The 26,397-nt window shown below is 38.9% G+C and overlaps 2 protein-coding genes across 5 annotated transcripts in view; one reads left to right on the top strand and one right to left on the bottom strand.

Annotated features, from left to right (window-relative positions):
- The window catches only part of LOC139949238 (uncharacterized), a 47,563-nt gene extending 32,656 nt beyond the window's left edge, over positions 1–14,907 (top strand). For all 4 annotated transcript variants that reach the window (XM_071947632.1, XM_071947631.1, XM_071947629.1 and 1 more), the window contains 5 exons: positions 255–383; positions 6,454–6,603; positions 8,027–8,254; positions 9,125–9,349; positions 11,885–14,907. In XM_071947632.1, coding sequence (XP_071803733.1) covers positions 255–383; positions 6,454–6,603; positions 8,027–8,254; positions 9,125–9,349; positions 11,885–11,959 — 807 coding nt within the window. In that variant the 3' untranslated portion in view covers positions 11,960–14,907. The remainder of the gene's footprint in view (positions 1–254; positions 384–6,453; positions 6,604–8,026; positions 8,255–9,124; positions 9,350–11,884) is intronic.
- Positions 14,908–15,051: 144 nt separating this feature from the next.
- Positions 15,052–23,075, bottom strand: LOC139949239 (dickkopf-related protein 3-like). Its single transcript, XM_071947633.1, has 4 exons — positions 22,659–23,075; positions 22,201–22,381; positions 17,912–18,107; positions 15,052–17,451 (listed from the first exon to the last, which is right to left on the bottom strand). The coding sequence occupies exons 1-4, from the start codon at positions 22,866–22,868 to the stop codon at positions 17,373–17,375; spliced, it is 666 nt and encodes a 221-aa protein (XP_071803734.1). The 5' UTR covers positions 22,869–23,075; the 3' UTR covers positions 15,052–17,372.
- Between the last annotated feature and the right edge of the window lie 3,322 nt (positions 23,076–26,397).

The raw sequence follows: 26,397 nt of genomic DNA, 5'->3' as shown, positions 1-26,397 counted from the left end.
TGCAAATGTAGTCAATCATACCTTGAGCGTCATTGAGTGAAAATACACACACTATATACATATAAGAAGCCACTATTTTGTTGCACACATGCTTGGCATTTGATCAGGCAGGCCAATTCTATTTAGAGTCTCAACATTTTGGTTACCTAGAAAATGAGTCTTTGGGGTTAGAGAAAAACGTTGAAGTTAACCGGTCTTTACTATAGTGATGTCACAGTAATTTAAGTTACCTTTGGTTTATTTGTATCATAAAGGCGGTATGCTGCAGTGACCACACCCACTGCTGTCAAACTGGCTACATCTGCAACGTCGCACAAGGAACCTGCACCAAAGGAGCCCTGACCCTCCCATGGGAGACGAAGAATGTCGCTCAACCAATCGAGGTAAAATAGGGAGAATGTTTTCCTTCACCCCAGCCTAGTCTCGCTGAGAAGCAAGTTGTACACATGGATGGTTCAAAATCTGAATGCCCTTTGATGGTCTGACAGGAATTCCGCCAGGGTTAAAAGGGAGAACTTCAAATACCCTTTTTCCCATTTCCCTTGCTCGTTTTATTCCCTTGGTGCAAACTGTTTTTCTGATTGTTTTTTGATGGTGTAACGTTCCTCGTTTGAAGATACCCACTGTTGTCCACAGGGCTACAGATGTGTTATTTCAGCAGGGACAGGCCCATAAAGTCTTGTTATTATTCCCTAGATGAGAAAACAAATTCTTGAACCTGTTCAAGTAGATATTTGTCCTCTCCCCTCTGACACCTACACCCTTTTCCTGCTTTCACCATCCCCGGCACCCTTTCTGGACTGTGAAGGGTAATTTCTGTTTTGGCCCCAGAAGCTGGTGGCAATGTTTCCCTGGTGGCAGTTGATATGTGTCGACATCCAAATCAGTTAAGTGTAGCTCTCACTTTGAAGTGGCGCTGTGGTCTTGTGTTGGGAAAACAAACATAAATGAACTACCATACTACTGCTTGTAGACGGTCCACAAAATGTACGTTAACATTGAAGATAAAAAGCTTGAGCTGTTTTGTTTTTAAAATATCTTAATAGTGAACAACAGCAGCAGGTGGCTAAGGAGCACCTGCAGCAGTCTTAGGCCGGATCCGAATTGGCGGCTACGGCTACGGCCGGATCGCCGCGTCATCATGCATTGAAGTATAGGACGCCCTTTGCAACACCCCTGGCAACGGTCTTAGCCGTAGCCGTAGCCACCAATCCGGATTCGGTCTTAGGCTCTTTTCAAAACCACTGCTTCGGCTCCAGATTCAGCTCAGGCTAGCTTGGCCCAGTGATTGTTTTGACAATTACGCATACTTTGCATATACATGGTCAGGGCATCAGACGAGAGAACAGAGCCTGAAGCTGAATCTAAAGTGGAGCCGTGGATTCGAAAAATGACCATAGTGTTTGATCCAGGTCAACTCACCCTCAAAGGTCATAATTTATCTAAACACCTTGAAAATTTGCTGTAGTTCTTTGAGGTTAGCTAAAGTTAAGTCATAGAATTGGTCAGTGTTACATACGTATATAGGATAGCATTACTTTGGCTAATAGGACATGTAGGATAGATAGATGTGTACCAACGCAGTTGATAATTTTCAGTTAAATAATCATTAATTCACTTCTTCTATGAATTTGTCTTGAATGAATCTTTCTTCCCTGTTAAACTTTCTCAATTTATTTCTAGGGACAACCTCCAGCTGCAAAAGTCTGCGTTTTTGTACTGGACAATTTTTTTTATTGTTCCTCCAATATGATATGATTATTTTCCTTTCAAAAGCTGTTCAAAATTCAGTGTAAGTTTCTTCCCCATCATTTTTTTTCTTTTCAGAAATGACTTGTTTTTGAAAACTATTTAATAATGTTCAAGATGATGTTACAGGTTGTGTCTCCGCTATGTTAATCCTGAGAAAGATGTTCTGTTACCGGTGTGGCGGTTTCAACTTTCCGCTGTGTTCAGTTTTCCGAATGACCAAATACGGTAGCATTACGTCATGTGATGCCTGCGCACAGCAAGCGAAAGTAGTCCATTTTTAGTGCCGTATTGAGTTGTCCGTTACCCTCCGGTAGCTGTCATGGCGGCGTCCACGAGTCGAGCACAACTAGTAACAAACGTGTGGATCGTACGAGTTGTTTTATATGCAAGCAGAGTGTGACCTGCCTAAAGTTGTACCCATGAATACATGTAAAGAGTGGGGCAAGAGATTATGTGACTACACAGAAAAGAATCGTAATATAAACAATTTGGGGTCACTGCTGAGAGAACTACAGTACTCGCCAGGGTACCCGCGGCGGTATCTGACAGGTCACCCGGAAAACTGAACACGCCGGAAAGCTAAAACCGTTCGAACAACGTGATGATATGTTCAACTACGTCACCCGGAAAACTGAACACGGCGGAAGACTGAAACCGCCACACCGGCTCCATTAAATAACACCATCTATGCATAGACTGGTAGTCTGTTTTTGCAAAATGCGCATTCTAAAAAGCGCTAGCTGTAGTGAACATGATGAGCGCAAAACGTAGCCCCTCGAATACACGTAAGTTGACTTCATTAAAACTTTTGTTTGTTTTATGTTTCTTTTAAAGACAGTGGACACTATTGGTAATTGTCAATGACCAGTCTTCTCACTCAGTGTATCTCAACATATGCATGAAATAACAAACTTGTGAAAATTTGAGCTCAATCGGTCATCGAAGTTGCGAGATGGTAATGAAAGAAAAAACACCCTTGTCACACGAAGTTGTGTGCTTTCGATCAGATGCTTGATTTCGAGACCTCAAAATCTAAATCTGAGGTCTCGAAATCAAATTACTTCTTTCTCGAAAACTACGTCACTTCAGAGGGAGCCGTTTCTTACAATGTTTTATACATTACTGCCATTACTCATTACCAAGTAAGGTTTTATGCTAATAGCTATTTTGAGTAATTACCGATAGTGTCCACTGCCTTTAACCATTTAGAGACCACAGATCTAGAGGCTGTTTTATTTTGCCGGGGCATTCTTACTGTAAGATTGAGTTCACAAATCATCAATATTAGTGACAGCTGGTTGTACAGTGATGAGTAATCAGAAATAAACTGTATTTAACTTTTGGTTAAACAAGGAAAAATTAAGATGGGTTTAATGTGTTTAATAAATGTACATTATTATTTAATTTTGGTTTTTACCCATACACCGATGTGTGTTAGCACTGTATACTCAGTACTTTCCCGAGTCCTGTGAAAAAATTATCACAGGCATGTTACTCGGGTGGGATTCGAACCCACGACCCTTGCAATTCTAGAGCAGTGTCTTACCAACTAGACTACCGAGGTTGCCCGGCAGCTAGAGGCAGTTCGAATCCTATGTTTTGGCAGCGGGTACCACAACGATATAATAGATGTTAAATTTGCATTGGGGATAAAGAATATTAATTTTGGTTTTTACCCATACACCAATGTGTGTTAGCACTGTATACTCAGTACTTTCCCGAGTCCTGTGAAAAAAATTATTATTATTATTATTATTATTATAATTAATGCCGCCTAACGTCTATGCATACAAAACTTAACTCGTGAATTCAACGGCTGGATTATTATGCCAGCCATCGACCAGCATTCTAGCCCTCTTTTGCTATCTACCTATTTATAATAATAATAATAATAATAATAATAAGACATTTGTAAAGCGCCTAATGCAAAAGCCTCTAAGCGCATAATGTCAACCTGTTTGGTAGAGTGCAGAGGTCGAATGTTCTTATGTGCAGTAGCATTGTTGAACCTCTAAGTTTGCCCATTAAGTTTTGATTGATGCTGATAGAGTGAAGAGTGAAATCATACATGCAGCCGTGTGCAAGCAAGTCATTAGATTAGACAATGTTGCCACAAAAACAAATATTTTGGCTCGATATTTGATATACAGAGATTTTTACAATAAACTTTCAAAGAAACTTTAAGACTAGAACCCACTCATAATTTGTTTGACAAGTTTGCAAGTGGGATTCATATATTTATTGAAAGGAGAGTTTTAGAAAACATTTGAGGTGTCATGTGTAATTTATAGAAGGGACAGGGAGGAGAGTAATGGCAAAAACCTCGGAGCTTTCCTGAAATGATATCAAGCAATGGTAAAGTTGAACACACGGCTAAAATTATTAGTATTATTATTATTTATTCTACCAGAACAACACCAAATGTACAAAGTTATGTATAACAGCACAAAACAATAAATATGTACCGAAGACAAACCAAAATGCAAATAACAATTCGAAAGAAACAGCTATGTGGGTCAGAGGCTGCAAAAGTAGAATTTACCACTATATTACCCGCAGGTATGCAGCCCCGCACATCGCAAAGGACAGTGACAGGATGCGACAGGGAAAAGTTTAATAGAAAACTACATGAGACTTATACTGGCAGCGTGCATGATTTGACTTGAAGCAGATACACTCAGATTACACAATCTTTCTTTGGAATCTGTTTGGATGGGTTTATGCAATGGATTAATCTTTAACGGCAGTGGACACTATTGGTTATTGTCAGAGACTAGCCTTCACAGTTGGTGTATCTCAACATATGCATAAAATGACTAACCTGTGAAAATTTGAGCTCAATCGGTCATCGAAGTTGCGAGGTAATAATGAAAGAAAAATAACCCTTGTCACACGAAGTTGTGTGCGTTTAGATGGTTGATTTCGAGACCTCAAAATCTAAACCTGAGTTCTCGAAATCACATTCGTGGAAAATTACTTCTTTCTCAAAAACTATGGCACTTCAGAGTGAGCCGTTTCTCACAATAATTTATACCATCAACCTCTCCCCATTACTCGTCACCAAGAAAGGTTTTATGCTAATAATTATTTTGAGTAATTACCAAAAGTGTCCACTGCCTTTAACACAAATCCAGGCATGATATTCTTCCTACTTTAGTCTGATTTTTGATTTTGATTTTTTGCCCTTCGAAAAATCAAACAGTTTATGATTGAATAGCCTGAAATGTCTAGTTAAGCCTATACCATACTGTGCACATGTAAACCTTGTTCTCAATTAGATGTTCCTACTTTTTCCCATGAACCAAATATCAAGCCATCACAACACTCCTTTATGGAGTATTATCCCATCTCATTATATTCTGTATCATTTTGTTGCTAACTTTCTTGTTTTGTCCTTTTATTTGTAGGCTGAAGAAGTTTTTATCATCGCCATAGCAACAACAGCCATTCCTATGAGGTCACAGCTTCATGATAGTGACCCTACTAAGCTGTAGTGCAGTCTCACTCAGCAGCAGTGCATTTACCCATTTAGGTTTTCTTTAAACTGTTGGTACCAGTCTCCTACCATGCAGAAATGTGTGATGAGTGGCGTCTGGTACCCAGTCTTCTAAACTCTTTTCCACTTGTCATGATATGTTTTTTTTATGCATTCATAACTTTTCATCCACAGCCGAGTTTGCATAAATTGAGTAATTACCGATTATAAAAGTGGCAGTTTTTCTATGTAAGTCTTTCTGATTGTTTTTACCCAACAGAATGTTTACGTTTGCTGTTAGTAGATTTTTAACTGTATTCATGAATTCTTCCCTCTGCGTGTAGGAACCAGGAGTGCACTGGATATGTTTTGCTGCCTTTAAGTTCCTGCTAGATTCTTAGTAGATCTTTCTTGTAGTATTTATAATAATCAGAACCTCTCCTTCTGAAAACAAAGATCCTTGGGATAGGTTAGGTTTGAGATATTTGTTAGATCTTAGACATGTTAGAGCATTTTCGTAGGTTATGTCAAATTAAGCATTTGTTTTTAAAGCTTGTACCAATTTTTTCATATTATTGTGACACTCTGATCCAAAATTATGCACTTCGCAGAAATAGCACAACGGCCGACCGCCAAAGCATCAACCAAGATAGACAAGTGCTGTGATATCTCCAACAATAACAAGAAATGAATTGTTATTTTCAAAATTTTTTAAAACAATTTATCAAATTTAGGCAAAAAAATTAATGTTTTACTCCAATAAAATTTTAACAAGACACAATTTTGATTTCCTGCTACAGTGTGAAGATGGTTGTTATAAGCTCTTATTGCCATCTATTTGCTGAGTTTTGGGGAAAGTGCATGGTTTTGGATGGAGTACGTCAAGTATACATACATGTATATACTACATGTACATGTACAATACAGTGTAGTGAGAGTGTAGTGTACCGAAACTGTAGTGTGTTGTAAGTAAATTGCAGTGAGTGGCCATAAGCCATTTTGAGGTGTGGTGGACGTGATAAAGGTGTAGCCTACTGTTTTGTTTGGGTGTATACAGACAAATTTACCCAAACCTAAATAGTGTTGTTTATGTAGCAGTGTCCGCCATATCTCAAAAAGGCTTATAGGCTTTGCAATTGTAGCTCACATTGCGACCTGTTTGTGTAGTTGGCATCTCAGAGTATCAGTTTTGACCAAATCAAATCACTGTCTGCTCTAATTTTCAGGCCGAGATCGTTCCCTGGTCCAGCAAGACCTTGGCATTTACTACCACTGGTGTAGACTCTGTCGTGTGTGACAGCTCCTACCAATGTCCTGATGGAAACACTTGCTGCAAGCTCGCTAGCGGACAATGGGGCTGCTGCCCCCAAGTAAAGGTGAGGGTGCTCTTCAAATCTGGGCCCAATTTCTTTGATTCTAGCAACTTTCTGCTTGGCATAAATATGCAAGACATCAGTCGTAGATTGTGCATGTGGCTTGATACCTTTTTGGCTGGTAACCTTTTGTCTGGTTAAAGACACTGGACACTGTCAAAGACAAGTCTTCTCACTTGATGTACCTCAACATATGCTTTTAAGATGCTTGATTTCGAGACCTCAAATTCTAAACTTGATGTCTCAAAATCAAATTCGGGGAAAACTAATTCTTTCTCGAAAACTATGTCACTTCAGAGGGAACCATTTCTCACAATGTTTTCTACTATCAACCAAGTAAGGTTTTATGCTAATAACTATTTGGAGTAATTACCAATAGTGTCCACTGCCTTTAACACATTTTTGTTGCCATCAGATCTATGAAATCGAGTCCAGTCTTTGTCATTGGCTCTTCTGCTACACTATCATTTTTCTGAATGCACCAGAGTCTCTAAAGCACAATAATTTGCATAGAAGTTGTTTGAATGTACCAGAGATTGGTTACCAGCCAAACACTGTACCGGTACCATATAAACAATTTGCAACTGATGTTGTCTATGCTTAGCAGAATTGTTAAGTGCTATATTGCCCGCTTAAGCATCCCTTTAACATGGAAATGATTTGTGTTTTCTAACTGTCAAGTAGAAATTTATGTGAACCAGATTAATTCATTAAGCAGAAATGTTATAGGGAACCAATGATTAGCAATGTAGAATACCATTGGATTTTGGCTGGTATCTTATTTATGCTAAGTGCAAGACTCCTCTTTTGCTTAGCAGCTCTAATACTTCCATTATAGAGGGATGAGAATTGTCAGTTTTTAACCAGAAATCGGTTTGATTTGTTTAACCACCCCCTCCCCCCTACTTTTAAATTTATTGTATTTATTAAATTAGATCAAATTGTTAAGAAAATTAAGATATAATAACGATATAAAATAATATTTGCTTCTTATATAGCACTCACAGCCCTTCACTATTATTACCCCTGGTCACTGGGCCTTAAATCATTCCTTAAACCATCTCAGCTCCCTGGGGGGAATACAGCCTGTGCCACCCAATATGTAGTGCACCATAAATGTTTCCAATGTTGTTACCACACCTCAATATGCAGAGTAGTGCTTTCAAACCCAATGATACTTTAAGCATGCTTCGTACCAACAAGCTTTCGTGCTCACAATCTTTCGCATTTTTGCTCATTGGGCTCAGAGTTAAGTTTTTTTTTACAACAGTCTATCACATCCCTGCGGTCGGTATCACAAAGAGTTAGGAAGGACTAGTCCTAGGAGATATTAAAAACACAAGGCTAGTCCCACTCGTCGTAACTCGAGATAAAACTAGTCGTAACTCTTTGTGAATCCACCACTGATTATATATTTGCCCTACAGGCTGTGTGTTGCTCTGACGGCATCCACTGTTGCCCAAATGGATACACCTGTGATGTCTCGGCCGGTACCTGCAGCAAATCCTCAGCGCCCATCCCATGGGTCTTGAAGAACCTTGCCCTACCGGATGGCTTTGGGGATGTGCAGTGCGATAGCACTCATCAGTGCCCGACCGGCAACACCTGCTGCAAGTTGGCATCTGGACAATGGGGATGTTGCCCCTTACCAAAGGTAAGCTCCTATGCCTTAAAGGCAGTGGATACTATTGGTACATGTAACTACATGTACTCAAAATAATCATTGGCATAATACCTTTCTTGGTGACGAGTAATGGGGAGAGGTTGATGGTACATGTATAACACATTGTAAAAAACGGCTCCCTCTGAAGTGCCATAGTTTTCTAGAAAGAAGTAATTTTCCACGAATTTGATTTTGAGACCTCAGATTTAGAACTTGAGGTCTCGAAATCAACCATCTAAACGCACACAATTCGTGTGACAAGGGTTATTTTTCTTTCATTCTTATCTCGCAACTTCGATGACCGATTGAGCTCAAATGTTCACAGGTTTGTTATTTTATGCATATGTTGAGATACACCAACTGTGAAGGCTAGTCTTAGACACTTACCAATAGTGTCCACTGCCTTTAAAGGCAAAGTAAACATTTGTTTTTTGGAGTGGTACATGTATATAAATGTAGATGTATAGTAAAACTGACCTGTGAAAATCTTGTTTCAAAAGATGGTTGTGTTTTGGGGATATTACCCAAGATCCAGAGCAAACATATCCTCGCAAAACTACTATTCAATCAAACTCTCCATCGATGTGATGTAACAAGTTAATACTCAAAACATGTTTGGATTTGTTTTGCTTGCAAAACCTATGTCATCGAAGGGTCTATACTCTGGCCTAGGCCTGACACATGACTCTATGATTGTTAAACAAAATTTGACGCACAACCAATGTGAGCGGATACAATTATCAAATCTCTATGCGTATCCGTTTGCTTGCAAAACCTCTCAATTTACTTGAAGGGGGTTTGTCTGTTTATTGAGAGCTGTGAGAGATGAACCTCAGCATATTTTGTTCCTCTCCCTACCAGGCAACATGTTGCAGTGATCAACAGCACTGCTGCCCTCAGGACACTACCTGCGACATTCCAGAAGGAAAGTGCAACAAGAAGGACGAGGTCCTAACCTGGACCACAGAGTCACTGGCCCTACTGACCCTGGGCAATATAAAGTGTGACGATACGCACTATTGCCCCGAGGGTAACACCTGCTGTAAGATCCTGACTGGAACCTGGGGTTGCTGCCCTCTACCTAAGGTATGCCTCTCTGTTTTAATAACTCTTGGTGAGTTTCACTGCCAGTGAGCAAGTTGGGGTGTTGGGTTTGCATAGTGGTGTCTTGCCTCACCATCAACCTCTGGGACCCTGGTTCGAATCTCGCCAGGGGCACTATATGGATTGGGTTTTTCAGTCCCTACCTGACTGCATGGGTTTTCCCTGGAATAACTCTCTGGGGTTTTCCTCCCACATCTAAAACTGAAATCTTTATTGTCTTCTCATCTTGTCTAGATGCTGAATGGGCTTTGACAAGAATATACTGATACATTAAGCTCTGCCCCATTGCGTTTGACCAAACACAACCCATTGCACAACAAAAAGTAGGACACTATAAAGTCTGACATGCGTGCACGTATATGCTTGGTGCGCGTTGAAGGATTGTACAGAACGGCATTGGAGAGGTTCACGTGTTCTTGCTCACACGTGCGCCATGGATCCTAATGGATCGGTGTATTATCATAGATGTACATTTAGAATTGGTGGTGCCCATAAAAGAGTCCAGAATGATTCCTTGGTGTTTCTAGTTCACATAGCAAGCACCCTTGTTTACAGGTTTCTTCATGCTTACGAGCTACAGTGATTTAGTTCACTTAAAAGGCATCGTTAGATGTAGATGTAGCAACTGGCTAAAATAAGGACTTTTGTCATTACTCTATGTATGAATTGAGCTAAAATCCTATTCTCCCCAACTTCTAAGATGATGCGCTTAAGAAACATCAAGTTTGAAGACTGAGATTGCTATCAGTTACACACGTTTCAGAAGGGTGTTCCAGAGTCGCGCCGAACCAAGTGATTGAATTCAGTGCATGAAAAGTTTGACATCTGAAACAGCGGTTGGACGAGCTAAAAGTTGAAAGATCGATTGTTGCAGTCGTTCGGTACGACTCGTGAGCGCCTATGTTTCAGACGTCGATCTTATCATGAGCTGAACCTAATAAAATGTGATGTTAAGGTCGCCAAATTTATTTGGGTCGACCCAGAGTCACCCCTAATCTCTTTGGTTCAGCGCGACTCTGTAGTGTCTGTCTGAACTGAGTGTTAGTATCCTTCGATATATGACTAGTGTGTTGAGATAATCATTCTGGGGGGGGGGGGGGTGTGCATCTTGAGGGATTCAAAAGCGTCCTTGTGAGAATGTATTTTGAAACGTAAGCATAGCTGCAAATCTTGAAACGTAAGCCTACCTTGGCTCGGGATTGAAAGCGTACCTTTTGATTATAGCGTAACTGAAACCTATCTCGGATTGTATAAGCGTAGCTGAGTAGCTGTGTAGCTTGAAACGCCATTTCTTTTGGAACGTAACCATATTTTTGGGAACGTAAGCATATCTTGGTACGTAAGCGTAGCTGGGTATTTTGGAACGTAAACGTAGCTGCGTATGAAACATAAGCCTAGCTTGACTCGGGATTGAAAGCGTACCTTTTGATTATAGCGTAACTGGAACCTATAATTGTATCTTGGATTAAGCGTTGCTGAGAAGCTGTGTAGCTTTGAACGTAACCATATCTTTTGGAACGTAACCATATTTTTTTGAACGTAAGCATGCCTTGGAACGTAAGCGTAGCTGGGTATTTTGGAACGTAAACGTAGCTGCGTATGGAACGTTAGCGTAACTTGACTTAGGTTTGAAAGCGTACCTTTTGTTATTATAGCGTAACTTGAAGGAACGTAAGCAAAACTTGGCATGTAAGCGTAGCTGAGTAGCTGTGTAGCTTAGAACGTAACCTTATCTTTTGGAATGTAAGCATATCTTTGAACGTAAGCGTAGCTTGACTCGGGCTGTAAAACATACCTGTTGATATTATAGTGTAACTTGAAGGAACATAAGCGTAGCTGAGTATCTGCGTAGCTTGGAACAGAACCAAATAATACCTTAACAATCTCAAAAATAACACTTCATTCACAGAATTAAAAAATTATATTTTTTTGACAAAATAATACTTTGATGAAATTTTGTTTTATCAGTATTTTTGTTTCAACCTTTTACAAAATTCTTATTCACCTGTGTCCTTTTTTACGATCGGCCTCCATTTTTTGTTATCCTTTTTTCTTCTTTGTAAAACATTTTTTAAGCTACATACTCACACAATGACACTGTCAATATAACAAAATGCGGTATTCCTACGTTTTGACATAATCAATCTTTTTTAATTCCCTGAAAACTCCTAACAAAAAGAAACTAGGAGCCTTGAAACAAAACAGAGCATTATGCGATCATAAGAAATAACGGAATCGACACGACAAGGTGTACCGACTGACAAACCCACGATGACAAACATGTACTTTGATGTCTGGCTCCTAACCCCTCCCAAGCTAACGGCGAGACCCGCACGCGTGGAGTTCATAGCGCCTGGGTATATGCCCCGAGGCTTACGTTCTGATTGCTCCAGGAGTGCAGGCAACGTGGAACGTTCAGGAGCAGGTTGTTTGAGGAGCGGAGCTGTCTGGGAGGTTTGAAAAGAGGTTTAGTGCAAGGTATCATTGAGTATTATTGTTGTCTGCTTTTTCCTCCAGGCAAGTTGCTGTGCTGACATGCTTCACTGTTGTCCCAACGGTTACAACTGCGTAAGCGGACAATGCCAAAAGTAAACCTGAATCCAACACCTCGCTGAATCAGTCCTGGTATTGTAGAACTTAACAAGCGGTTCTTTAACAATCATAGTATGCAAATTGCACCAAACCCACCCCTTTGTTGTGACCTCAATTTTATTTAGTCATGTAAATCTATTGTAAGTCTAGCGTGGCTTCATATAGACTGTAATGGAATAATATGTTCCCGTTCTGCACATAATTTACTCTTTCAAGACACATGAAAGTGAATAGTTACATTCTTAAGGGACAAGGTCGGCAATACATGTGTTTACATGCATTATAAGGTAATGCGTAGTGTGCTTTTTTAAACTAAAACTACACTTTTTTTAATGGACAACACTGTGCAATACGGATGCATGGAATGATGTGTGTTCATTTTGACACATTACACAGAACACATGAGGGACATATGGATTTCCGGCCTTAAAATTCAAAATACGTGATTTGAGATGCTAGACGCTTCCTGTTAAACTTTGTACTTCTATTTTGGGACTCTGACCAGTTGTAACGTTTGACTTCATAGAAACTTAAAGGCAGTGGATACTTTTGGTAATTATTCAAAATAATTATTAGCATAAAACCTTTCTTGGTGACGAGTAATGGGGAGAGGTTGATGATATAAAACATTGTGAGAAACGGCTCCCTCTGAAGTGCCATAGTTTTCGAGAAAGAAGTAATTTTCCACGAATTTGATTTTGACACCTCAGATTTAGAACTTGAGGTCTCGAAATCAACCATCTAAACCCACACAACTTCGTGTGACAAGGGTTATTTTTCTTTCATTATTACCTCGCAACTTCGATGACCGATTGAGCTCAAATTTTCACAGGTTTGTTATTTTATGCATATGTTGAGATACACCAACTATGAAGGCTAGTCTTTGACAATTACCAATAGTGTCCACTGCCTTTAACATGGGATTGAAATTTTATGTGATAAGTATTCTTGGATATATTTAATTTTAATAGGGTGGTTTTTTTGGTAGCACTGGAGCTTTTTCAAAGTTTTTTTATTATTCAAAATAATGATGCTAGAAAAGTTAGCAGTGATTTCATTTGAGTATTACATGTGTTTGGAAATATTGTAAAGTTTCATCAAAGTTTAGACAGAGTAAGTTGTTTATTCCCTGGGTTGTTGTAGGTTTAAACGCAACAGAATGTAATTTGAGGCTTTGTCGACATTAGCGGCTACATCTCTGGCTATGGCTGTGGCTGGTTCATCATTGCGTTGAAGGTTAGGTTGCTATTAGCAACAGCTGTAGCCACTTATTCGGACACCTGCTAAATTGGGCATCGTGATAAACAGCTCAACAAGTCAAATTCATTTTCTCTGTGGTGCTGTAACTCTTTCAATATATTTATGGGTGTATAAACTTGTTATCAACCCCATTGTAGTCATTGATGTTTGAAGCTGTGCATGGTGTGGACCATAAAAACTATGGTAGTAAACTAATGGATGTATAAAACACTTTTTGGAGATGAGTGTGTTCTGAGAAGAGCCGGTTTGGTCTCAACGTTTTGAATAGTTTACTCTTCTTGCTATTCCTCTGAAGAAGGGCAGAGCATACCGTTCTAAACAAGTTCAAATTGGTTCTGTTCCCAGAGCCAAAACTCCTCCCAAATAAGTGTTTTTGCTCATAATAACATTTTACCTGCAAGTTTACTACGTTTGCTTTTATCAACCACAAGGGATGCTCTATCTTTTCTTACATTGTAGTCATATGTGGCCACTAACTTGGTCATAATCCCTGTGTGCAATAGCAACTATGGAAGCTGATTATGAGGATACTAAATAGGGGCACTGACTAATTGAGTTGGAAAACAATATGGTCCCCAATTGATATGAACCATTTTGAAATTATGTACTCAAGTTAAACAAAAAAGGCGGGTAGAATAGTGATTATATTTAATGAAAACTGTATGCAAATTAGACATTGTATTGCACTTGCAACGCATGTTCAAAGGTGTACAACCATTGTCGCATTATGAATATGCAAAACGTTGTATGGCCCCCAATGTAGTTTTTGTACACTCCTTGTTGTCAGAGTAAAATACTTCAAATTGGTTTGCAATGTTTTTGTGTAGATGCACAGTTCACATGCATTGTGTTATGTGGCTATTCAAACTGCATCTGCAGCCGTTTTGTTTTACACCTTAACTTTGGTTTTCCTCTCTAATAAATATTTTGATTTTAAACTCATGAGGATCTGAAAGTGATGTTTAGTCAATTGTTTTGCACAATGTATGTACACCTAAAGAAAGTACACCGATTTGGTAAATTTTATACAACATTTTTTCTAATTCCGTTAGTAAAGATTGTCAACCGTTTTGTTTTTTCAGTGAAAAGATGCTTATGGATGAGAACACTTGAAATTTGAAACATTTCCGTTTTTCCAAAGGTGCTTAAGACAAAATTGGTATTGTGTTGAAATTACTAGAAGTGTTAAAGACTGTTAAAAACATGAAACACTTTGTGAGAGGGGTGGTGATAACCAACACTGTAGTTCAGTCTTGAATATAACCATTCTCACACTGCAAACAGAATTCACAGGACATATAAACCCCTGGGAAATTCCTGGGGAGTTTAAACATAAACACCACCCCAAGCTTAACAGCATTTCTCTTGTGCGAAATTAACACACGTTATGCTAACCCTGGTTTCGTTAAACCCTACTCCCAGAAAGAGGTAAAACATTTCCCAGAAGTTTTCTCGGGTAGCAGTTCAAGTGTTAATAATATGTCAACCAAGTTATATCCCAGATGAAATTCCTTGAGCTTGAGTGTGAAAGGGGCATGGAAGTGTAATTGTTTTCAAAATGCACTCTAAAAAAGTATTGTCTTTACTTATTGAAGCGCGGTGAATGATTTTTATATTTTGGATCTAATGTTTTGTATGTGGTAGACATCTTGTATTAAAAAGAACATTGAAAATGCTTGGTAGTAGAATTGAAGTTGTGCTGTGACTACTCATTTAGTGAATTATAAGACAGTTTTATTAGCCACTGCAGGAGTTGACTTCAAGGACTCATGTTGCTGAAAAAGTTCAAGTAAAAGAGCCTGAGGTTTAGCACGGAAGATGTCGAGAGCAAAGTCTTCTTGGCATGTGAGTTGAGAACTTTTAAGTTTTATTTTCTCCATTTTGTTTAAAAACCTTCTGTAGGGTGTCATGGCCGAGTGGGATCGAATTCAAGTTCTGGTGGTTGTGGGTTCGAATCCGGGTCATGACATTAGTCACACTTGTGTCCTTGAGCAAGATGCTTTGCTATACTCGGGGTAGAGGGTAGAGGTTGTATTAAAAAAACACTAGAACCACACAGCAGCTCAGGGCTGCATCCCAGTCATCTGAGAAAGATTAAAGGAATGTTTAATGGCCCAAATGACCAGTGCATGTGGACATTTTGGTTGGTAATCCCATTTTTAGCGATGCAGAAATTTCATGCTAAGCAGTTTTTTGTGCTTAGCAGCTCTATGCCGTCGATTTCACAAAGAGTTGGGACTTTTCTTATCTCGAGTCAGGACGAGTAACTCGTTCTTACTTAAAATTAATCTTAAGGTCTGCATGCTACAGTGCAGGGTTTGAACTCGTCTTAAGTCCTAAGATTAGTCTTAAGTTAGGAAGAGTTTTGTGAAATCGACGGCTGTCACATAGTCTCACATTAGTTCAAATTCTGGCCCGTCGTTGTGATGTTTCTCCAATTTGAAGAAATATCCACCATGGTTTTCCCACAGAGTTTGGCTTTACTTTGTGACTTCGCTGATTTTAAAGTTTTTGTTTTCTTCACAAGTCTAAACTTTTCTTTGATCAAGATTTCCAATGGGTTACCTAGAGGAAATTAGACACCGAAATGGACTATTAAAGACAGCAATAACAGAAAAACTGTTTAGTTTTATATGGAAGTATGATTTAATTTTTGGCGTGTTATAAATGGTACAAATGTTAAAAGATATGAATATCACATTCCTATCATTCTATACAGTATAATACAAGAATTGTTATTGACGTTGGTCAATTTAGTTTACGGTATAGAATAAAGTTGCTAACGAAGTCCTCACAGTACTCTTGATCTACCAGCGAGGCGACCAATTATCTGAAACCAATTTAATAGAGCTGGAAGCAGAAAATATTGCTTGTCACATTCCGCTATTAGCTGAAATGAGCAGGATACCAGTCACAATTATTGTACATGTGACACATTATTTTGGCTGGTAACCTTAATTTGGTAAGCATAATTTTGTTGTCCTTAGCTTCAGATTTTGTGCTGAAGCAGCGCTATGAAATTGACCCCCAGGTTGTGAAGACCTTTTGTAGGCCCAGTGGCAAAACAAAACAAGCACTTTTGTTGTTGAGCTGAATTATTAATATCGCGTTTTGCAGGGTGCACTTTTGGTAGTTGTCAACAAGTTTCTTTACTAGGTATATCACAACCTTTGCCTACAATTTCAAGTATGTGAACATTTTATACTCGATTGGTCAGAAACACAATTTTTGCTGTGCTTTCAGATACATGATAAGGTATTAGCAGGCATTCCCAATTTTGTTTGCCCTTGGAAAAATCAGAAATTTAAATAGCCTGAAAAGTCTATCATATTACAGAAAGCCCTGTACTTGAACTTTTGTTCCTACTTTTTCCATAGAGCCAAATATAATGCCTGTGTTTCTCATATTCAAATGTCGAGGGTGAAAATTACATCTTTCTTAAAAAATACACAATTTCTCTAATAGCAGGGTTAGCTTCTCACAATGTCAACAGCTCCCCATTGATCTTTAACAATTTATTTTACTAATTTTATTGTCAATAACTTGTAGGGTCTTTACCAAAAGTGTACCATGCTTTTAATGGACAGTGTTTTGTTTATAACATTGCTATTAAGATACTTTTCCCGTTAACTCAAATCTGAAGACATTTCGATAAGAAAAACCTTACTGAATCGTAAATATTTTTATGTCAAAATCAAGCAAAACTAAAGTGTAGGTTTGAAGGATTTAGAAAGTGTAGAATAAGAAAGGTAGTGTCATTGTTGTGGTATTTGTCAACGAGGCTGATTTAAAACAGGGAAATTATCATTGTGGAACAAACTTGTTGGGTCAATACATGTGATGAGACTGATTTTAAAAGAGAGCCATTTTACAGCCCAAGGCGGGCTAAGTCAATACCAAAGGACTGCCCTATAAGAGTTACATTGCCACTCACGTTATAAATACAACATTTACATTTTTTGAGTGAGCAATTCGTATTTAAAAAAAAAGTAAAAGTAAACATTTCAAAAAAGGAGTTCATATCATAGTTAACTTTTGAAGTTAATTCTTTGTCTCAAAACTTTATAAGCTCATTATATACATCTAAGATTTACAAATACTTTGTTTAGTTTGTTTGTTGATGTGGTGTCTTGGATAGAATTATGTAACGACATCATTTGGATGGTGCCGCGTGGAGTGCCGTGCATCGCATGTGGTCATAGTCGGTCCAGAACTGCCAAACGAAATCCTCTCTGGGAAAAAAAAGAAATAATTACATGATTGGCATCGTGAGCTTTTGTTGCATGGGTAAGACTTTGTGGTGGTGAAAGGGAGGTGTCCGAGAGGGGGGTATTTTCCCGTAATGTCACACCGGAATTTTAAAAAAAGTTCAAATACCGGATAAAAAGTGCTTTCTTGCTTTCTCTGTTCCATTTTCCCCTTTTTTTGCTTTGCCATAATTTTCCTAATTTTTTAAAGAGAATTTGCTACCCCCTTGGTCGTATGCCTTTGTTTTGTAGAATTTAGTTTAATCGCGTCAAACGTATGAAATATTTCTTTGTGCGGCTGAGTTGACAAAGTTCTACGAAGGTTCGATTTTCCCAAAAGATTTTAATTGCTTCAAACAATAATATTTTTTAGTATTTAAACTTTCCCAACCTTTCGCCTTTGTGTTTGTGTTGTGTGTGTGTGAAAGCCTACGATAAAACTTACTCTCTACTTTGGTGCGTTCTCCTGCAGACGAGCCCATCTACGCACGGGCAAATGCTGTCTATTGTATACTCCACTCCTCCCTCCGGAACGTAGCACTTTGCGTTAAGGGGTAATTTTCTCTTGCAAACGGATTCTCCGTGTTGCTTAGCGCAGCACATGTTATCGCCGCAGTCCTTGTCGTTCTTGCATCGCGCCCCTGTAAGATAAATAGAAGAGTCAATAAGTTTTTCTTTCTACGTCATTGAAATACATTTGCATCCGTAGGACTTGAGGAAAACAACGAAGCACGACGTAAAACGATATATTTTCTTTCTTGATTGTAATATTATATTGTTGAAGAAATCAAAAATAGGTCTACTCGACGAGTTGTTGATTTGGTGTTTGAGCATGGCTCGTAAATACAGCAAATGTCCGTGGCCTTTTATGGCATCAATGCGTGGCTTAGCCTATGATTTGATTTTAAAGACATGAAGCATTCGATGTGTAACTTCATTCAAGGCCCGTTTTTTTTTTTATTAGACCCTTCCCATGAAATACGTAAATTGCACGTAGCGCGTGCGCACTAACGTTTTGGTTGGCAAAATAAGGGAACATCGCGCTGTTTTATACACGGCTAATGGGTGCGTGACGCACACGCGATTGCGCGTCTGCTTTCCCAACTCTATGGCGTTTGCCAACCAACAGGGTCTGTACGCATGCGTGAATGTAATTAGCATATTTCATGGGAAGGGTCCATTGGCTTTGCGCAGCAAAGAAAAAATGAGGGCACAGCCACAACAATATCAACCTCATTTAGGCAGTTTTTTTAGGTGTTCGGGCCAACAGCCCGGAACACCTCTTATTTTTGTTCGTAGAGGTCCATAGAGCGCGAAAAAGCTTCATTAAGAATAGTCTTCGTTCAAGGCGGTTAAAACATACATGCCCCTTACAGTCTTTTCTACAGTCGTCAATATTTCCTAAGTTCATAAGCTATTTTGACAATCTATACATCATATGAAAGGGCTTTACGTACTTTACAAAAACGGAAATGTTGGTGAACTTTCGTTGACCTTTTGATCTGTTTAAACCGGAAGTGACTGTGAAATGATTTGAAAGGGCGTTGTTTATTGCCTTTTAAGTTGAAATATACATCCTTTGATGCTTTACCATCACAGCATACAAGTCTGGCAAAGGTCTGGTTTAAAACAAATATTACTGATGACGTCACCAAACATACACTTTTACTAGATGACGTAATCATGTTGTTTTGACAGTTTTTGCAATTTGAATCATTTATTACAAATCTTGTGAACAAAGCAAGCTGTAATATTTGTTTTTTAATCCAGGCTTTTACTCCCGGTAACCGAACACCTTGAGTTTGTTCACAAACTCTCAATCTCTAGTCTTTTTTTTTTTTTTTTTTTTTTGCTAAGAAACACTTTGTTGTGCTTAGCAAATTAATGTGCTTACAGAGTTTATGAAATTTGGTCCTGTACTTAAAACGCATGTAAATGAAATACTTTCACTCATAAAAGAGTTAATGGTGCATCAAATAATCATAGATTACACGTTCAGTCAAAATACAAAGTACCCTTAAGTCAGCGAAGTACTGCACTTAATAACAGGGGTTTACGCTTGTCAGTTACATGCAACTTCGCCCTGGGCACTTCTCTCTAAATCCAACAACTGTCAACCAGTGAAAAGGAACACCGAGACCGGCCTTCGTAACAGTAACAAAATAAAACACCAGCAGAAAAAAACCCGTCCCTGACAACTGAAATGAGAAATTGCCGCAAAGCTCCCAAAAGGGAAACCTGAAGTGTATTGTTCTCGCTCCTGAGCGAGATTGACAAATTGACAACAGGATAAACAGTATGGGATTTTGCTTTCTTTTGTGGGTCGACGAACAATAATGGTTGTGTCAACTGAAATCTAGACCAACTAGGGTTTTTGTTTCTTTCTTCATACGAGTGGTTTAGTGTGTGCTTTGCAGAGATATTGTCGTCCGTTTGCTGCACGTGGGTAGTCTATACGTAACGGACAGCTTCCAATTTGTAAATTTCTGTCATGGTTTCATGACATGCCATATACTCAACAACAAATCACAAACAAGTTGAACATTGGTTTACGATATTAATTCCTTAATTGTTTCCGATGCGGTAACTTTTATAAACGTACGGTTGTGCTTTTTTGAAATATTCAAGATTAGTCTAATGGTGATTGTATGCTAGTTTTGATATTATAAAGGGTATAAAAGCCCAGTAAAATTTGCAAATCTCTCGTGTAATAATAATAAGTAAACTATAAGACCTTAAAATATCTGCGCACATTGACAAAAAAAAAATAGGATGAAGTTAGATGTCCCCAGCCACCGAAACCATACAACAACTCGGATTTTGGTTTGTCCCTTGTAAAGAAGCATTACTATTATCAGCCTGCCACTCAAACGGTTTGACAGCTCACCCGGGGGACCCCCTACAATGAAAACAGCGGGTAACGATCTCTCGCAACAATAGGGAGTGACAGTCGTGATTGTGTTGGTTCGAAGGGAAACTCTCTGTGTGTTCTTATTTGCTCGGGTTTTCTCTCTCCCCCAAAATGACATACCAATGCGCTCCCCCTGGGTTTTGGGAATTATTATCGTTGCAATGAGTGGACCAATGCCAACTCAGCTCGTTGGAACCATTTGGAACTGTCTTTCTGGTGTCGAGTTTTAAAACTAAAAGACCTTGCACCGTTTTTCTAGATAGTTGGGAAGGGCATTATTGACCAAGCAATAGATGTGCAAGTATTGCCAATGCTGTCATCATCTTGTCAGGTTCCCTATACGCAACAAGGACATTGGATACTGCTACTAAAATGGGGTCAGACTATTTTGTCAATCCAGACTCGGTTTGAATTCGTATCAAGACATGAGTATACTGTGTATGTTTATTGGAAGTCTAAGGGTTATCACGACGCAATTTACATGCAACCAGTTCCACACTACAATCTCAAAGAAGATAAGGCATTTGAAAAGTTCACATATTTGGATCGTATTAAGACCATAGAGCAAGGCCCTTATTCCATGGTAAGACATTATTTTAACAATCTGCCAAAGTGGCACTGTAGCATGCACTGCAGTTGTCTCCAAAGTTGCAAAAAAGTTGCCTCATGAGACAAGGCCCTAAAGAAAAGCTAAGCAATTAGAAGAATTTTGCACTAGTGTTGATTGTCTGTCACAGTAATGGGGAACTTTCTCTCACGGCACGGGACGTTTTCATGTACAGGTGCCACCAGTCTGTTTGTACCCCCCCCCCCCCCCCACACACACACACACACACACACACACACACTACGTAGTTCCCAATCAGTCTCAATATTCGCAACAATACCAGATTAATGAAACAAAATACAGGATCCCACTAATTTAAATAGAAATCCTTCCAATGAATCTTCACAATCCAACACCTCCATCAATACACGGCAATCAAAGGGCATTGTCGAACGGAACAATAAGGGGAGGGGTTGTTTATAGCAGTTAACAGACCCGTGCACCAAGCACGACTCCCACCTCCTGCTTGTCTCATTCAAGAACCAAAGGCACGATTATTGGACCTGACAGTTTCCTAGACTTCCAACCCCAATTATTTTCAAGGATGGAGCATAGTTTCTGGAAATCAAGGGGTAACATTATGTGAAGTAGATCAAATTAGCCTAATTTTAATTGTGTAATTTTGGAGAGGGTGTCAAAATAGAGCCCACAGGCGAGAGCAAAGTCTATTGTTAAACGTATTTACTCGACGTAAACAAGTTACACTTCAAGTAAACACAACAAATACACAAAGAGTTATGATGTGTTTTCCCCCAGCTGAATCACGATACGACCACCCAGTTGTTAAATATTCAATTTCGGTGTATTTTCGTGGCATACAACTTTTTGAAACCCTTCATTGTGGTTACAGGTTTCTGCTAATGGCAAAACAACTGGTCAATCGATGTTGATGAGTAATTAATAGCCAATCAAATTGCAGGCTGCGTTTGGTTCATCTTTCACTCCAAACCAAGTGGACTGAAAGGTCGGTCAGTATAGAGGATTTAAGTAAATGTAATAACTCGAATAAAACTGTTGTGATTTTTTCTTATCCTGCCATCAAATTTGTGACACATTTTTAAGCCTCCTGGAATGTACATTCTTAATGATAAACCCTTAATGTTCGGTAAGAATAAAACTCAATATAACATGATCAAAATTACGGTGGGTACATCGTTGGCATGCAGCGGACAATTGTCGTAAATCTTTAAGATTATTTGTTGAAGTATAAGCTCACCTTCCATTCCCAGTTTGAGAACCTTCTGACACGTTCCGAATCGACACTCCAGTCCCCGGTCACAGTGACCGTCACGACGGCACGGCTCTAGTTCAAGTTTGTGCTGTACGCAGTTTCCGTAATGGTTGTCACAGTACAAACCCCGCCCGCACGTACGGTCACTCTGGCAAACTTCCAACAGCTGTGGGTATCAGGGAGGAAAACAAAAGTGCAATTTTCATCAGCAAAATTGTACAGAATTGTCTACTCTTGCCTGATCAGCTGCAAACAACAACCTAGTTTGAAAAACCTTATAAAACCACAACTATTTCGCCTCAAAGATTTCTTTGTTTTGACATGTTTGAGTCGTGACCCTAATTTAAAAATTCGCACTTTTTGCCAAAAAAATGCTAACTGATATCTAATGGGGTGCACATTCTAGAAATATTAGACGCAGTCTTAGAAAAATAAATACTCACTTCATCCTCCGTTGTGGCATTGTCGTCTCTAGTAGCTCTGTTGTAGACGTTTCTCGGGTGGTTGATTCGAGTGTCATCCTCTATCGAGGCATCGCTGCTTGTTCCACTGTGCCTTCCATACGTCCACGCCAAAAAGTACCCTTCGACGGCTGGTAAAGCGGTTATCACAACCAAGCCGCAGGCAAACAGGAAGCTCAAAGTGACTGTCATGTTGTAAAAAATATTATCAGAAGAAGATTATCAAAAAAAATTGGAGTTCAATGAATTTTTCAACTTTGGTGATTAACTCGAAGAGCAAGTGATGTTGCTAGACTGATGTCCTCCTCACAAGTAATCCAAGGATTGGTATTCCGTCTAGTTTTCACAGCCTTGTCACCTAGCTCATCAACAAGGGGGAACCTAAATTCCCTGGGCTCTTAATGTTCAAAGCAATTGGTGAAACAAACAAACGGCTGCCTGATTGAATTTAGTTTGACTGGCGTGCAACGGTGGCCACCAGTCCAGAACAAAAACTCCAGCCAGGCTTTACGTGGATCAGGGGTGAGCTCGTGGCTGTCACTCAGCCCGTGCAGAGACGCTCGTTAAAGGGTATTGTTGACTGAGAAGAATGGGTCGAGGCGGGGTAGTCGGATGAAGAAGCTTTGTGTGGTTTTAGCTCTGTCAGTCCCCCTTCATTCATATTTGTGACAGGTCCACAATAACTCGCGCCAAACACCCGTCAGGGTCTGCAGTCAGGCGAAGGCCCGGTTAAAAAAGACTTCTCAACCGATTTAAAGGGGATAAGAAGTAAAAAAGTAGGCCTTATCATATAAATTAACAACTTTGAATTTGCAGTTTGGTGCAAATATTTTTAAGCTAGTGGACACTTTTGGTAATTAGGCCGACTCGAAATAATTATTGGCATAAAACCTTACTTGGTAACGAGTAATGGGGAGAGGTTGATAGTATAATACTTTGTGAGAAACGGCTCCCTCTGAAGTGACGTAGTTTTCAAGAAAGAAGTAATTTTCCACAAATTTGATTTCGAGACCTCAGATTTAGAATTTGAGGCCTCGTAATCAAACATCTGAAAGCATACAACTTCGTGTGACCATGGTGTGACAAGTTTTTCCTTTTCTTTCATTAATACCTCGCAAATTCGACGACCGATTGAGCTCAAATCTTCACAGGTATGTGAAATTATGCATATTGTTGAGATACACCAACTGTCACGACTAGTCTTTGACAATTACAAATAGTGTCCACTGTCTTTAAAGGAATCAGTAACGGCTATATGATACCGTATATTGACTATTATTGTTGTTTTCGATTTTTTTACATTTTTTTTAGACATAGTTTACAAGGCAACTTCAATTTCTGTCGCGTTTTTAGTTTTGTTTTTTTGTGAAACATGCATTGCTTAACATTATTTAATGACAAATGTTAAAAAACACTTTAAGCATCACTTTGCTTTCACAAAGATGAGACCCCCTGTTTGATTTATATACTTAGGCAAAAATTTTCACTACTGGTAATTACTCAAAATAATTATTAGCATAAAAACTTGCTTGGTTGATATAACTGGCAATGGAGAGTTGTGAGAAATGGCTCCCTTTAAAGTAACGTAGTTTATGAGAGGTAAATTCTCACTCAAATATTAAAATATTTCAGACTTGAAGCTTTTTGGGGGCATTTGAAAGCACACATTAAATAATTTGTGCAACAAGTTTTTTTCCTGTTTTTTTTTTCATTATCATTTTGCAACTTCGATGACCACATAGTGAGTAAAAATTTTCACAGGTTTGTTATTTTATGCAAATTTGTTATCATCAACAAGTGTGAATATTAGTATTTGACAATTATGACCAAGTGTCCAGTGCCTTTAAGTAACAACACTCAATGTGTTGACATGTCCAAACTAACATTAAATACCATCCACCCGATCATGTGTATTAAATTACGCATTACGTTTACGCCCTGTTGAATTTATTCGGGTTTGATTCACCCTTTTCAGTGTTTTTTTTTCCCTTCTTTCTTTTTGAGGAAACGCTATATACAAACAGATTATTGACTTACCCTGTTTGTTGAAACCTGTCAGCAGCAATCTTACTTCAAGTCTGATAAAAACTTGTCGTGTTGTCCTTGATAAATCTTTTCGAGATTACTTCTTTTAAAGGCACTGGACGCTATTGATAACTACTGAAAATAATTGTTCGCATAAAAGCTTGTTTGGTAACGAGCAATCATGGAGAGATGTTGGTAGTATTACACTCCCCTGAAGTAGCGTATAGTCTATGAGAAAGAGGTAATAATAAATATTAAAGTCACCTGGAAATATATATATTTTTTTTCAAACATAAGAGTATATGCTTACGAACAATAAAACATTTTTTTTTAGTAATTGTTTGTCACGATTTATATGTTTAAAAAATATATAAAGCTGTTTGGGGGGCTGACTCCGCCTACCCCTTTTGTGACGTCAATCGAGGCAGACTTTGCCTGCAATGCGTATAGTAAACACACGTGCAAAGTACATGTACATCCAAGTCGTGAGTTGGTACATTTCAAAAAGTGTTTTTCTGCGTTCAGCAGCAATACACCCGGTCGGCATTCCCGGAAAAAAAATTGAAACGTACAAACTCACGATTTGGTCCGTACATGTACTTTGCAGTTGTGTTTACTCTACGCATTACAGGCAAAGTCTGCCTCGATTGACGTCACGAACAGCGCCCTCTCGGGTCGGGGTCTACTCTTAAATTTGTAAATAACATAAGAACTGATTTTTTAAAACCTTAGCAAACTGTTTATTTACATTCCACTCATCAAAACACATATATTAGTGACAAAAGCTTTATTTTGAAAAAATACCACTTCCAGGTGACTTTAAAAGACCTCAGGCCTGAAGCATGTTTTACGCATCTGAAAGAGCACCGAAACAACGAAGTTTTTTCTGTCATCACTCTTTTGCAACTTTTATGATCAATAGGGGACTTTCGGGACGCTTGGTGGCAGCAGACTTACCAGGTAAAATCCATTGTTCTCGGTAATTTGCGCATGCTCAGAACTACGTAAACAATGGACATTTACCTGGTAAGTCTGCTGCCACCTAGCGTTCCAAAGTCTCCCATTGAGTGCAATTGTTAACAGACTTGATATTTATGCATGCATGTTGGGGTACACCAAGTGAAGATACTGGTCTTTGACAATTATCAAAATGTGCCCTGCGTCGATTTCACCAAACTCTTCCTAACTTAGGATTAATCTTAGGACTTTAAGACGAGATAAGTTCCGTTAGGACGCATTGAAGGAGAGGTATAACGATTTGAGAACCACTCACTTTGAATTAATGTGTTTATGGAAAATTATACCTGTTCTATTTTATGTTTTATTTTATACTCCTAATTTCGGCTTGTTTCGTATTGAAGTTTCCTGTTTACTTGAGCCAACAATTTATCTTATCTTGTGTTGAGCAATACATGGCAGTGTGAAACCGCACAATCAGTATAGAAATAACTTTGCACTGTTCAAGTGATTTAACTGTCCCGCTGGTATGTATGGAATGGTCTTAAGTTCTTCCCAAGTCTTTTCGTCTGCTGTTTGGTACCCAAAGTTGTTCCTTCCCACATGAGTTAGGCATGTGTTTCGAAGCCAAGACGTTTCGTTCACAGATACCCTTATTAAGTTTTCAACTTTGAAATCCACAACTGTGGATTCTTCGACATGCTCCTTCTACTTCTTCCTTTGTAGTGCCTCTTATGAT

This window comes from Asterias amurensis, chromosome 16 (genome assembly GCF_032118995.1).
Source record: "Asterias amurensis chromosome 16, ASM3211899v1".
Taxonomy (NCBI): Eukaryota; Metazoa; Echinodermata; class Asteroidea; order Forcipulatida; family Asteriidae; genus Asterias; species Asterias amurensis.
The sequence above is the reverse complement of the archived record's forward strand: the minus strand, read 5'-3'. Positions and strand labels throughout refer to the sequence as shown.

Bases quoted from the DNA above. Each gene is read 5' to 3' on its own strand.
- LOC139949239 (XM_071947633.1), bottom strand. From the start codon at position 22,868: ATGACAGTCACTTTGAGCTTCCTGTTTGCCTGCGGCTTGGTTGTGATA. The intron at 18,108-22,200 runs GTGAGCTTATAC...TTTATCTTACAG, and splicing joins TCTCAAACTGGGAATGGAAG to GGGCGCGATGCAAGAACGAC. The intron at 17,452-17,911 runs GTAAGTTTTATC...TTTTTTTCCCAG, and splicing joins AGAACGCACCAAAGTAGAGA to AGAGGATTTCGTTTGGCAGT.